Below are 15,148 nucleotides of genomic sequence, written 5' to 3' on the forward strand. Positions count from 1 at the left end.
CAAGAGGCTGCTCTCAAGAAGGGACTTCAGTTTTATGACATTTCCCCCCAGATAGACACTAACTGCAATATATTCTTGGAATATACAGTCCTTGCCTCTGGCTAAATAGGCCATTGTGATTTGAGGTGCCTCTCCAGAGAATGGTTATACCTGAGAATTAAATGTACGTACTAAAATGATAAAGTGTGAACACAGCAAATGGATGCTCAAAATATCTGCATCATTCAGGTGCACTAAACCAGAGAGCCAAGATTCTCTGCAATTTCTCTCTAGTAAAAGCAAGTATAAGGGTGCCTGCTAGCACACTGGGGCTTCCTATTGCACACCCTTTCATTGAAATTTGCCGGAGAGGGAGCCCAGGCGAACCCCAGAACAGCACACAGGGGAGAAGAGGAGATTATTCAATCCAGCAAGTTGAAAAGCTTGAGCTGAAGGGATGATTGCCATAGTGCTACATTGAATTCCTCCCCCTGTCAAGTATAAACTAATTGGCAAGCCAATGTCTGATATTGTGTAATTTGTTTAGAGGCCATCACATGGGAGATGAAACTGATGAGCTTCAAGGTGAAATGTGAAGAAGCTCCTTGTCGGTTTTACCTTTAGCAATTGTTCTATTGCATACATCTTCATCAAAAATAATAATTTTGATATCACTTTATTCTGGTGTTGGATCAAACTGCAAATCAAATATGTCATTTGTAGTGTAGCATTAAAGTGAGGCTATTTTCACTAATTTAAAGAATGCCTAGTATATAACTTTGTAATATGTTTATTTTTCCATATGGATATTTTGATGCTTGTGCCATGTTATACTAATGAGTACATAGGATCTACTGACTTAAATAGCTCAAGATTAATATATAATGCATATATAAGGATTCCAAAAATATTCTGTTGCAGACTCTGTTGTATTTTTATTGAATTCTGTTGTGATAATTGTGTTTTGGAAGACCAGTAAGTTTCTAACAATGGATCACTCTTTCATATGTGTGATATTCCGGGGGGGGGGGGGATGTGTTCCAATCATTGAATTGTGGGAAGCAATCTGCTTTCTCTGTGACCTCCTTTTATTTTAATTATAAGTTTCTCTTAGTATCTGTGCAGTCACACATATATGGGATCCTCACTTCCAAATACATCATTTTAAAAAAATCTAGAACTAGACATGCCATCACCCACGCCACTGTTCTCAAGGGCATTCTCAAGGGTATGTGGCTCCTGCCTTCCCAATCATTTTCTTTTCTACAGGTACTGCTGCAACATAATGAAAATATTTCTCCTGGCTATTTCTTCATCCTCACATGGCAAAATAAATATATGATTGCCACTAATTCTTTCTTCTCTTCTTGTGATTTTATTTTGTATTTATTCTCTTTTTACATTGTGTGTTTTAATTTGGTTTGGTTTACTCATATGTCTTGTGGCATCGCTCTCAACATTTTTGCTGAATGGCTCTAAAGCTGGCTTTTCCTGCAAAGTTGCCCCATAAAGTGGTTCTTAGGCTGAAGAAGGTTCCCCAGCTCTGCTTTATCAGGTCTAAGAAAAGGATTGAGAATTCCTCTTCAAGTATCCTTCACCTAACTTGGTCATTGGTGAAACTTACATATTATATCTCACACTGCACATACAGATAATGGAGGTAGGAGACAGGTTATCATAGACAGTAAATTGTGTTCCATAGTGGCACTGTCATTGTGCATTGCCAGCTACATGGTGTGCGTATCTCAATATCAACATTTTTTGTGGGACAAGGCATTCTCCTTTTCCGGAAGTGAACACATCTCAGTTTTGTAACAGGAAGCAAACAGCAAATCCACATTCCTGACTGTATGTCAGAAACATTGACAAAAGCATCCGTGGACATGCTTAGGCGCACTCCTCTGGACTGAGATAGGATGCTAGAACTATGGTTCAAAACTTACCAGGGCTTAGGCCTTTTTTTGGAAAAGGCAGTTGATGCCTTGGATAGAGGATGAAAACTCTGCAATACAGCTTGTGATATGGATTTGACAACACAACAGTATACAAGTTTTGCTTTGGTCAAGGTTTGCTTTGGCACAGGACCTCTTCCAGTCATCCTACCTCCCTAGCTACAGAGACTTCCAAGCAGACCTCTTTGTACTTTGAAAAGCTTCTCAGTTGGGAAGTCATTCAAGTGACATAAAACATCAGACTCTTCCAGATATCAGCTTTGACTTTCTCTTCATCATTTTTCTCTTCATCATTTTGCCAGTGTTTAGCAAGTAGCTAAGGGTGTTTTTTGTTGTTGTGTGGTCTTCCCTCATTACTGACCAGTGGCTGCTTGCACTAGTGTTTGACTTCCTTCCTCAAGACAGAGTCTTTCACTTTATCCCCACCTCTCCTCCTTTAGAGGTATTGATACTCATCTAAATGGCAGCAGTGGAACAAGTACCCAGACATCAAAGATTGTACTAAATGTTCTTAGGGGAGATGGGGAATCTCTGTCTGAAATTTCAAGAAGTAGGCACATTCATTTGACATTCCTTCCTTGCATTCATTGATCCATTGCATCCCCTGAAATGTGTGCAGAGGAGGGTGATTAAGAAGATGAAGGGTCTGGAAACCAAGCCTTCTGAGGAGCAGTTGAGGGACCTGGGTATGTTTAGCCCATGGATAAGAGAATTCTGAGAGATATGATAGCTATCTTAAAATATTTGAAGGGCTGTTACATGGAAGATGGAGCAAGCGTGATCACTCCAACTTTAGACCAGTTGGCCAACTATCTTGCCACAATGCTGAGTCTTCTTGACATCTTGGAACTCTGTGTAAATGTGAGGAAGTCCTGTTTGGTATTAATGCACTGGCCTGAATTCATCAGAGCACTTTCCATCAACATACATTCTTATCTTTAGCATGGAAGAGAAAGAATATTCTTATGTTTTCAACTATGGCTGACCATAGTACTGAACAGCTTGCAGTCCAAATTCAGTTTTTCAGTTATTTTGCTTCAACTCAGGGCTAACCCATTTGCTTTGAGCTTCTTGCTACTTTTGATTATGGCACTTAATATTTAAGCTGCCTTTCCTGGTTACTATTGCTTCAGCTCAAAGGGTTACTACATCAGCTTTCTATGTTCATCTGGTACTATAGACTTGATATTTAATCCAGAATGGTTGCTCCTCTGGAAGGGCTGTGCTGAACCCAGAGCTTTCTAGGCAGCTCCCCAGCCTTTGGTATGTTAGTTTGCTATTCATATAGCCTGCTCTTGCTCACTTTTTTTGTATAGCCGCTGCGCGCAATCCATTAGGAATTGAGCAGGAAAGTGGGGGCCAATGCCCTTTGAGTGTGCACACACTGGGATAAGCAGCCTGCCAAAACACTAACCAAGTTCAAGAAATCTGAAAAACAAGTCTGCACAGGCACATAACCTGTATGTCTCTGCACAGATTACTCATTGAAGAACTACAGTTACAGATAAGCAGACTTTCTGAGTACCTCCTGGCTGTGTGTGTGCTTATGTGTTAATGTCAATTTTTAACAAACTCTTTGCCTCCTAATATCCTCATCTACCTGATGTGGGATTATTCTTCTTGGGTTGAAATCAAGATACATTACATCTCCCTGATCCACTGAGCTTGAAACTCTTTCAAAAATGGAAATAAGATTAGGCTGGTATGACTTGTTTTTGAGAAAGATGTGCTAGTTCTTAGTAATCACAGCATCTTTTTTTGAGTGTACACCTTTCCTTGTACCAGTGTCAAGCTGACTAGTTGGTAATTGCCTGGGTTTCCCCCTTTTTAAAGTTGGGGACCACATTTGCCTGCCTCCCATCCCCAGGGACCTCACCTATTCTCAAAGAATTCTCAAAGATTATAGACAGAGGCTCTGATATTACATCTGCAAGTTCTTTTAGTATCCTCAGATGTATTTCATCAGACCCCGGAGATTTGAATTCATTTAAAGTAGCTAGGTGTTCCCTTACTGCCTCTTCTCTTTTCTTGGGCTGAAGCTCCCTCTCTGCATGATTTATTAGCCTATCACCAGGTTGGGCACTGTTTTCTTGTTTTCTTTGAAGTCTCACAGCCCCACTCACCTCACAGAGTGTTTGTTATGCGGAAGGAAGGGAAAGGAGAATGTTAGCTGCTTTGAGACTCCTTCGGGTAGTGATAAAGCGGAATATGAACAACTTCTTCTTCTTCTTCTTCTTCTTCTTCTTCTTCTTCTTCTTCTTCTTCTTCTTCTTCTCCTTCTCCTCCTCCTCCTCCTCCTCCTCCTCCTCCTCCTCCTCCTCCTCCCTGAATCCATACATATGCATGCTCATTACTGCCTCTTCTATGGCACTGATTCTATATCCCATTTCAAAGAGCAAGGACAGCATTTGGTTGCATTAGTATAGTGGTAGTTATTACTTAGATGGATGCCTTATGTAAGGCTGTTCCATAGTGTTCCTGAATTTCTATAACATAAAAATGGTTAGAAGGTTCAAAAGGCTGTAAGCCGAGGGGAAAGCAGTTACCAAACCATTTTGCAATTATAAATGACAAATGGAGTATAAACCCCAGATTAATTATTTAAGGCAAAGAAATGCCTAGCTCAAGCCATGCTACCATTGAATTTAAGCCTCAACTTGACAGCAACACACAAGGCTTTCAAAATAATGAAACGAAATGGCAGAAGTAGAAAGAGAAATAGCACTCGTATGACAAATTTCAGTTGATATATTGCAGACACAAATCCAAAATTGTTAATGACGAACCATTCAGGTTTTCTTCATTCTGTAGGTTATAACAGAGGAAGCTGACAAGATACTTGGAGAAATTTGACTGACAGTTTGCTTGTCACTTGCCTGCCCCTCATGCTTAGTTAAGGCTAGCCATAAGATTCTTGTTGGTCTGTTTTTAGCTGTGGTAATTGCCTCAGAGAAGGAACTTAACATTTAAGGAGCAGAACTTTATTTATTTTTCTAAGCTTTCAAAGAAATAAAAAATATTGTTCTGTGCTGTCGCTTGAACAATGGAAAGTTCAAGACTCTTTTTTACAGCATCAGTTTCCTTTTTGAAGAAGGTACCCAAGAGGCATATGATATTTTTGTTTTCTGTTTGTTATTTACAGTTATGGGCAGATTATACATTACTCTGGAAATGTACTTGGGCAAGCAGAACTGGATTCATTAAATATATCAGCCTTATATAAAAAACAGTACCCTTGAAACTCAAAAATGTTTTTCCCCCTCAAGCCAGTCTAGTGTCCGTTGTTAATGATGAAACTAGTATCCGTTGTTAATGATGAAACTACTACTAAACAAAAGACAGTATGGCTCAAAAATTCCTTCATGATTTATTTTTAGTATTCACAAAGGGGGAAGTATTAACACTGCAACATTGTTTGTGTCTCTTCTCTGTACTATTTATAAATACTGAATAATTTGCAAGATATGTTTTCAAAATATAATGACTATATAAGTTGAATACAGTGGGATCAATGTGATATCATAGCTAACAATAGATTTTTCAACTCATTAAGTATGAAACTAAATTTGGGGGCAACCCATAAATGCAATGTTCCAAAAAAAAAAAAGTAAAGAAAAGCTAATCCCTGTGAAAATGTATTTTATAAGGTGTAGCTTATTCCTTTAAGGGAGGCATACATCTACAATGCTTGGTTAATAAGAAATACTGTATAAGCAAACTGAGATTACACAGTCAAACCCAATTAGTAAATTTTTAGATGGTTGCTTACAGACAAGCATTTGTTGTGGGATTGTTATCACTCACACATGCAAATTTTTCACAGCACCCATATGAAACTTGCTACCAGCTTTCTGTTGTTTTTATGAGTTTATTGTCTGTGTAGTGTGCATTACATTGCTTATAAACTTTGGGTAGTTTAATGCTAGGTACTTGGGTTTAATTGGCTTATCATTGTTATCTTTAATGAATGCCTAATGTCTGATTTGTTGTTGTTGTTTTTCATGTTACCTGACAGTTGGTTGACTGGCTGGGTTTAAGCAATATGTCAAATTGTGCCTCTCCGCCTCTTTACTCCAAATCACACAGTGCCAGGCCACTGAAGGGTAGTGACAAAGATAACTTTCACTTGGCAGAATTCTTTTTATAAGAATGCCATGCTGGATCAGACCAAAGGCCCATCTAGTCCAGCATCCTAATTTCACATAGACCAATAAGATGAGAAACTTTGCAAAGAGAGCCTGAGTACAACATCCTTCTCCACTCTTAGGATTTCCACCAAGTAGTAATAGAACATGGCCTTTATAGGACTCTTAAATAAAAGCTAATATACTGTTCATTTGAGGAACTTATTCCATTTGCAGATGTTCTGCAACATGCACTCTGATCCAGCATTTCCTTGTAAGTGCTGCAGCTAGATTGTGCATATGAACCCTCCTACCCACAAGGGCTTTCCATCTTCAGAACTGAATCTTCCATTTAAATAAATTGGGACCATCCTGTATGCCTTGGAATGCTAATCAGGCTCCTAACTGTAACTATGGAGACTTCTTGCTTACGTTATGTAAGTAAGTTGGTAGTTATACAATTTCTAGAAGACATCTGAAGACAGCCCTCTATCAGTTTTTAATGTTTGATGTTTCATTGTGTTCTTATATCTGTTGGAAGCCGCCAAAGCGGCTGGAACAGTCACATGGGTGGGGTACAAATAAATAATAAGAATATTAAAACTGATTAAAATCAGCTTTAGGGAGATTCATTTATCATAGTTTATTGTAGACGTTGCTGTTCATATATTGAAATAAAAATGAATTGCTTCATTAATTATAAACAATGTGACAAAAATGTTTGTTGTCCTGTCTAATATGTTCTTTATTCTATCCAATATGCGCTGTCTACCTCTAAAATTTAATGTAACAGCACATGCAACCTTTGCCACTGTGTATAGTATAATTGCAGTAAAATCGTAACATTCTCATTACTGTATTATCTTTTGTTTTTTACAGGTCAATGCACAAACTGACACAGCTAGAGAGGCTTGACCTAGGCAATAATGAATTTTCTGAGTTGGTAAGAAAAACCTGTTTTAAAAAGCATAACAAAACATGTATGTTCAGTAGTGTTCAGTATATCAATGCAATTTTCCTCAGTTCCCACTATGAGAATTGTGCTGCATGCAGAAACGAGTAACTCTACTATTTTGCTTTCCATACACGTAAAAGCTGCATAGGATCCTACTTTGCATTGGTAATAAAAGGAATTCATGATGAAATATTTTATGTCCACAGACAGGGATAATAATGAGGGTGTACAAATAGTAAGTCTCTTATTTATGGCACATGATACTCTGGATTGTGTGACATTATGGGGAAGGGTTGATAGATTTGTAGGATCTTGCTTCAAAGACCAGCAGCATCACAGAAGCTGTGAGAATAAAAGCCTTAACTCCTAATACCTGACAGTTCAGAGTTTCTGAAATACTAAATCGGCCATTGCTTCTCTGTGCTGCTTCTTCTCAGTGTTAGTTGATCCATCCTGGTAGATGGATTTAGACCAAACCACATTCAGAAATGTGACTTGTAATATTTAACATAATAATCACATATAAGTACAACCTTAAAGAAAATGATGAAGTAATCAGATTAAAGAACTATAGTTCTATTCTGATTTTGTTTGCAAAAGGTAATCACTTGGAAATAATTAAAATATCATTTGGTTTGCATAAATGTTATATTTATAAAATATACTTTTTTACAGCCTGAGGTTCTGGAACAAGTTCAAAATCTAAAGGAATTATGGATGGACAGTAATTCACTTCAAACACTGCCTGGGGTATGGATATTGTATACATTTATGTGTTTTTTAGTTTCATTTCTTGTTAACATAGGGAGATGTAACACTGAACATGTTTTTGGACAAGGTTACTAACATTATGTTGCATAGTAATGTGTAAATTATAAACTTAAATTGATTTGTTCTGACACTACACAACTCTGCAAAATTTCAGCTACGTATATATTTCTGTTATATTGAAACATATTTGAAAGATGTTATTTCTTTAACAGGTGATGGGTTTTCAATTGATCTAAGTAGCATAAGGCTCTCAGAGAGCCTTATTGCTGCTTATACATGAACAAATTTTTAAAAATATTTCTGTAGTATGCCTCATGGATTTCACTACTGAAGGATGTCTAGCTAACAAAGCATCTGCTAATCTGACTCTCATTGCTGCTATTTCTGAACAACTAGATCTGATACAAATAACTTAGATACCATGTAACAATATTTCTAATCATTCTTCTGTGTGGAACAAGAGAATGCACTCCAGCAGCTTGTGAGACACCATCTCAACAAGAGATGAATGCTGCTTATAGACATGCTAGTTGCAGTTCACACACATCTAGAGTGGTTTTGGGGATGACAGCCAGATGAGTATATGGTAACGTCTGCGTTCATATGGTAACGCAGGATCATGATGTCTAAAGGGTGAAGTTGTTCTAGGAAATAGTACAGTGAGAATGTGTAGCCCCCTTGGATCTCTGGTCCTAAGTAAAGCGCGCGCACACACACTGGTGGCCCTGCCCCCTGGACTCATGGTTTATCTCTATTTTGCCTCCTCTTGTAATAGTTTTTCCTATCTTCAGCTGTCAGTTTATTGAGTTTGGCATGAAATAAATCACTATAGTGTGAATCCAGCAGGACCTAACCCCAGAAGAAAGGCACTTCTGCTTATGTCAATTCTCCCCTTGAGCTTCAGCCCCCTCCCGAACATATCCAGTGCTGTTCTGTAGGGGCCCCTTTTTTGTAAGCTGAAGCAGGAAGAAGGAAGTAGGGAAGCTATAATCTGTGAATGGAACTCTGATCAGTGTTCTTAGGCTCCAACTCAATGATTATAAGAGAATTTTAATATAAGAATTCTAGTTCAAGCACACAGAGTAAATCATCTTAAGGCAAATTTCTGTGCTGTGACTTGAACAGAGGGTAGTGTTTTCTGTACAGCTTTTGCCTAGCCTATAGCATGTAGAAGTCCATTTTCAATTTAAATACTACAGTATATGCTACAAAAATGCCTTTGGGTAACAACATTGCTACTTCAGCTCAATATAAGAGCACTCTAGTTCAATTGGCAATGTGATTTAGTGCTTGTAGAACTTTTACAAACCCTTTAAATGTATTTATACATATCCAAAGTAAGTGTTGGATTCTGTTTCACATATTCATATCTGTTTGATGATTAGCAGTGTCAGAGTCGACAGTGCTTACCATCTGTTGTGTAGTGCTCAGGTAATTCCAATCCAACAACTGAAATTCATAAAAGGATCACGTGCAGGAATGGTGCAATTTAGTAAAGGCTCCGCATGCAACATCCTTATTTTCTGCATGAAGACACTGAAATATTCTTACATTTAAGAACTATTCAGATGTATCTTTATAAATAGCACTAATGATTTTCACTGATATTTTGAGAGCCACCTAAAGTCTGTGAAATAGGTTAGACAAGTAAGGGCAGCTCTATGTAGAGCACATTGCAATAATCCAATCTGGAAGTTATGGGGTTGAGAAATAATGGGCATGAGGGGTCTGTGTGTAACTTCAATATCCCTGTCTAGACACCCCTTTCGGTTTGTTAGCTCACTGCTCTGAACTCACATTTATTGGTTAAGCAAAGGTAGTAAGGAGAATTGGAATATGGGAGGTATGTGTAGGTCTTCCAATTCCTTGCAACAATCTGTGCCACAGACTCTGTGGATGCACATTTAAAAAAATAATTCTCTGTTAGGATCCTGTCTTGTGTGAGTCATTGGGAAAAATCAAACCTCACCATTTAAGTAGTGATCATTGTTGCAGTATCTTTAGATACAACTTTAGAACAGTGGTTTTTCTAGCGTACTTGACCAGTGAAACATCAGACAAGATCACTTTTGCTTCTGTAATCACCATTACCTTTCTGTTAACTTTAATTTCTAAATATTATTGCTGTTAACCATTGGTGCTTGCTACGAAATGTAAATCTAACCAACAACCTATTCTTATGTGATGTCATCAAGCCTATAGGAAGGTTAAAGCAGCTGGTGTACTTGGATATGTCAAAAAATAGGATAGAAAGTATAGATATGGACATATCAGGATGTGAAGCCCTGGAAGATCTACTGTTGTCATCCAACATGCTACAACAACTGCCAGATTCTATAGGTAAAGAAAGAAATGTTGACTAAATGTGTGGTTATGTGTGAGAGGTTGTTGCTAAGAAAATGGGTTTTTTGTTAATAGATGGTTTGGATTCAAGGGTCCGTTTCTTCTGAATCAAGATTAAGATTTATCTGCCTCCCCTATCATTCATTATCCTGTAATTACTATTAGCAACTTTATCTCTAAAATAACGTACTGTTTTTATGTTAAGAGTTAAGAATTATATGAAGAATACAGGTATAACGTTTTGAAGTTTTACTTCACAATACAGAAAAGTGTTCCTGGTCACATTGCCTTGCATCACAGTTTTATGTGTAAACAAAAAAAATTCCTTCCAGTAGCACCTTAAAGACCAACTAAGTTAGTTCTTGGTATTAGCTTTCGTGTGCATGCACACTTCTTCAGATACCTTCTTCAGATTGGTATCTGAAGAAGTGTGCATGCACACGAAAGCTCATACCAAGAACTAACTTAGTTGGTCTTTAAGGTACTACTGGAAGGAATTTTTTTTGTTTTGACTATGGCAGACCAACACTATTACCTATCTGTAACTAGTTTTATGTGTAGAAACTCATATTTGAATATGAGGTGCAATTATTTTTTAATGCTAGAATCTGTCCACAGGTTTATTTTTAACTGTAATACATGTGTTAGGGAGGTGTGTCTGTAATTTAGTTTCCTGCTATGAAGAAATACTCTGGAATGGCTTTTCTCACATTACCTAAAATTCATGTCCTCAGGCACAAGTGTGAAACTTCATGCGCAAAAAGACAAAATAGCAATCCACTGTTAAACTGCATGACTTGTATCTAGTGCTAGTTCTACTCAGAGTAGACCCACTGAAATTAACAAACATGGCTGACTTGGGCACATTCATTTCAGTGGTCCATATTCAATTGTTGCACGAGGAAAAGCCAGTGCAAGGATTCATGCTGGCACAATAAGAATTCCCCCTCTCCCCACTATCCTGCACCATCACCAAATCTAGTCTGGAGGGGTTAGAACCTCCCAGAATAGATTTAGGGGGCTTTGTGGGGAGGAGAGAAGAAAAAGTTCCATGGCACTAATAAAATCCTTGTTTCTGATGGAGCCTTAGCTACTGATGCAATAGGTCTAACGAAGAGTAAAAGGTAAAGGTAAAGGAACCCCTGACCATTAGGTCTAGTTGCAGACGACTCTGGGGTTGCGGCGCTCATCTCGCTTTATTGACCGAGGGAGCCAGCGTACGGCTTCCGGGTCATGTGGCCAGCATGACAAAGCCACTTCTGGTGAACCAGAGGAGCGCATGGAAATGCCGTTTACCTTCCCGCCGGGGCGGTACCTATTTATTTACTTGCACTTTGATGTGCTTTCGAACTGCTAGGTTGGCAGCACTAACAAAGAGTAGAACTTACCGTATTTTTTGCCCTATAGGACACACCGTCCCATAAGGTGCACCTAGTTTTTTGGGGGGGAAATAAAGGGGGGAAATTATTTTTCCCCCAGGCACGGGGCTAGGGCGGGGGAGGCCCGCCCAAGCTTCCCCCAACCCCAGCCCCCAAACAGGCAGCTCTCTGCAAACCGTGGGAGCCCAGCACTGGCTTCCGCTGCTTGCTGAGAGGTCCGCGAAGTCTGGAGGCCCTGAGCTCAGCGCGCGCAGGCTTCAGCATGCAGGCAACTCTCCGCAAGCAGCGAGAGTGCTCCCGCTGCTTGCAGAGAGGTCCGTGAAGCCTGGATGCGCTGATCTCAGCGTGCGCAGGCTTCAGCATGCAGGCAACTCTCCGCAAGCAGCGAGAGCGCTCCCGCTGCTTGCGGAGAGGTCTGCGAAGCCTGGATGCGCTGATCTCAGTGTGCACCAACCCCTCTTGCTCTCCAGGCTTCACCGAAAGCCTGCATTCGCCCCATAGGACGCACACACATTTCCCCTTCATTTTTGGAGAGGAAAAAGTGCGTCCTATAGGGCGAAAAATACGGTAGTTAAATTCAACCCTGTGGTTTTTGCAATTAGAAGATACTGTGTTTGCAAATTTAGGATTCACATGAGAAAATATGTTTGAAATACTGTGTAGCCACCTCTGGAAGAGGATTCTTTTCAAATGGCCGGGAATCCTTTATTTCAAAAATACTATTCATTATTCCATTTATTTTGTTACTTCTGCTGAAACTGGCCTCAGAATAGGCACTATGACCACTAGTATTGAGAGTTGAAAAAAGGGTGTACTTCATAGTAAAAAAATAATTATGGGGGAAAATATGCTGTTTTCAATATCTAACATCTCTCTCTCTCTCTCTCTCTCTCTCTCTCTCTCTCTCTCTCTCTCTCTCTCTCTCTTTCTCTCTCTTTCAGGGCTCTTGAAAAGGCTTACAACTCTAAAAGTAGATGACAATCAGCTCACAATTCTCCCCAATGCCATTGGAAAGTAAGTGGTGGAAGTTTATAGATTTGATGTACTTAGCAATAAGGTTGTTTTCAAGACAAATGTGTATTTTCTGTCTAAGGAGGAAATGGACGCTTAACCTTTCCTGGGTGGGCGCCTGTTGCAGTCTCTCATGCTTGGCCGCCATATGTCCAGGTGGCCGTTAGGGGAGTTTCCTCTGGCAACCTGGACTTCTGGCTTGAGTTCCCGCTGGCTGCTGCATCTCAAATGGGCCAATCAGTGGCCTCCCATGGGGTGTGTGCCTCACCAACAGGTAGCACATTGGCCGTACATGTGCCCTCACAGCTGGTGAGTCATAAAAGCTGGGAGCACTGAGGAAATAGCTTTTAGCTTACACCAGGATGTTGTCTTGCCTGAGTTTTATCTGAACATCTCAGAATGATCTTTCCACATCCTGCACATCCATCATGACTTAGCCTTCTACATTGATAGGACAGCTGTGTTTCAACATGATGCTTTTCTTTCCCATGTGTTCTGAGGGCTCTAGAAAGATTCTACCTGCATTGACTCAGGGCCTCTCATGTTGTTTTCTGTAAGCTTTAATTTTGCTATGGACTGGCATAGCTCCCCAGTACCAATGGGAGTCCACATCTACTTTTACAAGAGCCACATCCTTTCAAAGAGGAATTTCCAGCTTCTTTTGCAGGCACAATTGTTTGTCAGGCATGATGCTATGGATATTTAATTTTGGGCAGGTACCTCTATTTGATGGGCTGTGTTGAGCTCAGCAATTACTAGTTAGTACTTGCCCCACCTTGGGGTAAATTAGCTTGCTATTCTACCATGGGTGAAACTGCACAAAGACCCCAAAGAAAAGCAGGTTGTTTGCCTGCAACTTTAGTTCCTGTGGTCATATGTTCACTCAAACAACCCGCCTTTTTTCACACCTGCTGTCACTCAAGTGTTTCCTTAAATAATTGCCATCCGTTAGTATCTGAGAGGGAATATAGGAACTACACCCCTTGAACGTGTGCTTTGGTCAGATTTCCTGCTAAAATGTTTATCAGAAGGTTTCAGACTTCGCACAGGTACAGAACTCCATGTATGTGCCTGCACAAATGACTGCTCAAGGAGCTACAGTTTAAGATAAGCAACCTGTTTTTCTTTAAGTATCATTGATTTCGTTTGAAGAACTGAGCACATGCTTAACTCTCTTCTGTTAAGATCGATGGGAATTACAAGTGCTTAACTTGAGCTGTGCTGTGTTCATAGTGTTCTTTTCTGTTATACAAAATTTTGAAATGCTTTCCAAATACAATGCCTGCTTTTTGTGGGACATGTGGGGGATAACTTAACAGCCTACTCCTTACAGCTTCATTGCCTTGTGTAGTGAGAAATAAACAGACAAGGGCATAACAGCAGCCACATGTTCTGGTAAATAAACTGTTACTTTCTTGATCTAGTTCCATTGCAGCACAGGGAAGGAATCACTGTAGCACTCTTAAACCTTAACTCTGATCCTTAATTAAAAAGTTGAATCAGTTTTTTAAATTGAAAGGTAAAAATAATATAAAATTCAAAGACTATCAAGATTCTTTTAAATTTCCCTTACTAAGTGGAGTTAAAGAATAATTTTAACAACTAAGTATAAAACAATAAGTGTTTTGTAGAATCATATTTATTTATAAATAATAGCTTTGGTAGCATTTTCCAGATGTTTAGCAAGAGCTTAATGAGCGGGTAATAAAAAACAGATACATAAATTACTACTTTATTGAGATGATAGCTTTGGCAGACAGTGTTTTGTTCTATTTTTATCATTTGTTTAGCTGATGAGAGTTTTGTGAGAACTCCAGTAAATATATGTTGCATCATGTAAAGTGTCATTTATGGATATTTTTTATATATGATTCAGTTTGGACTGTACAGAAATTGTGCAAGAAGAACCTTGCTTTTCAGTGATGTGCAAGTTAAAACTATTTATGTTAAAGATTTTTGTTGTTGTTTGATTTAAATTTGCAATGGAAATTTTTCCATAAGGTTTCTCTTTTATGAAATGATTATTTAAATTCACAGAAGGATGTGACAATTTAAATAATGGGGGGGGGAGCTCTCAGTGAGTCACAGGTGCAAGCTCATGAGTGCCACCATCCACAACTGTCTTCCACACATTTGCAAACCAATTTTTTAAAAGAATTTTTAGGTACCGTATTTTTTGTTCTATAAAACTCACTTTTTCCCTCCTAAAAAGTAAGGGGAAATGTGTGTGCGTCTTATGGAGCCAATGCAGGCTGCACAGCTATCACAGAACAGCAAGAGGGATTGCTGCTTTCGCTGCGCAGTGATCCCTCTTGCTGTTCTGGCTTCTGAGATTCAGAATATTTTTTTTCTTGTTTTCCTCCTCCAAAAACTAGGTGCGTCTTGTGGTCTTGTGCGTCATATAGAGTGAAAAATACGGTATTTTCTAAAGCTTTGCTCTGTTAGCTGTTACTGCAGCAGCATGGGATCCAGCCACAGGAAAGTGGCAACCAGGCTACAGAAATCATGTATAATGGGATCTAATAGGCTTTTTTCCTTCTCTCTTTTATTATCTATATTTATTGATACTTGTCAATAAATATACTGCACTTGACCATTAGTAGGACACGCTGTGTTTCCTTCCTTGCAGATGTG

General features: G+C 39.1%; 1 protein-coding gene across 14 annotated transcripts in view; it reads left to right on the forward strand.

Annotated features, from left to right (window-relative positions):
• The window catches only part of LRRC7 (leucine rich repeat containing 7), a 172,062-nt gene that overhangs the window by 100,018 nt on the left and 56,896 nt on the right, over positions 1-15,148 (forward strand). For all 14 annotated transcript variants that reach the window (XR_014169417.1, XR_014169418.1, XR_014169419.1 and 11 more), the window contains 4 exons: positions 6,935-6,998; positions 7,686-7,760; positions 9,977-10,121; positions 12,445-12,517. Coding sequence is in view for 11 of the 14 variants with exons in the window: in XM_081915429.1 (XP_081771555.1) it covers positions 6,935-6,998; positions 7,686-7,760; positions 9,977-10,121; positions 12,445-12,517 (357 nt within the window). In the remaining 3 variants the exon portion in view is untranslated. The remainder of the gene's footprint in view (positions 1-6,934; positions 6,999-7,685; positions 7,761-9,976; positions 10,122-12,444; positions 12,518-15,148) is intronic.

Source organism: Podarcis melisellensis, assembly GCF_964234715.1.
Source record: "Podarcis melisellensis genome assembly, chromosome: 6".
Lineage (NCBI taxonomy): Eukaryota > Metazoa > Chordata > Lepidosauria > Squamata > Lacertidae > Podarcis > Podarcis melisellensis.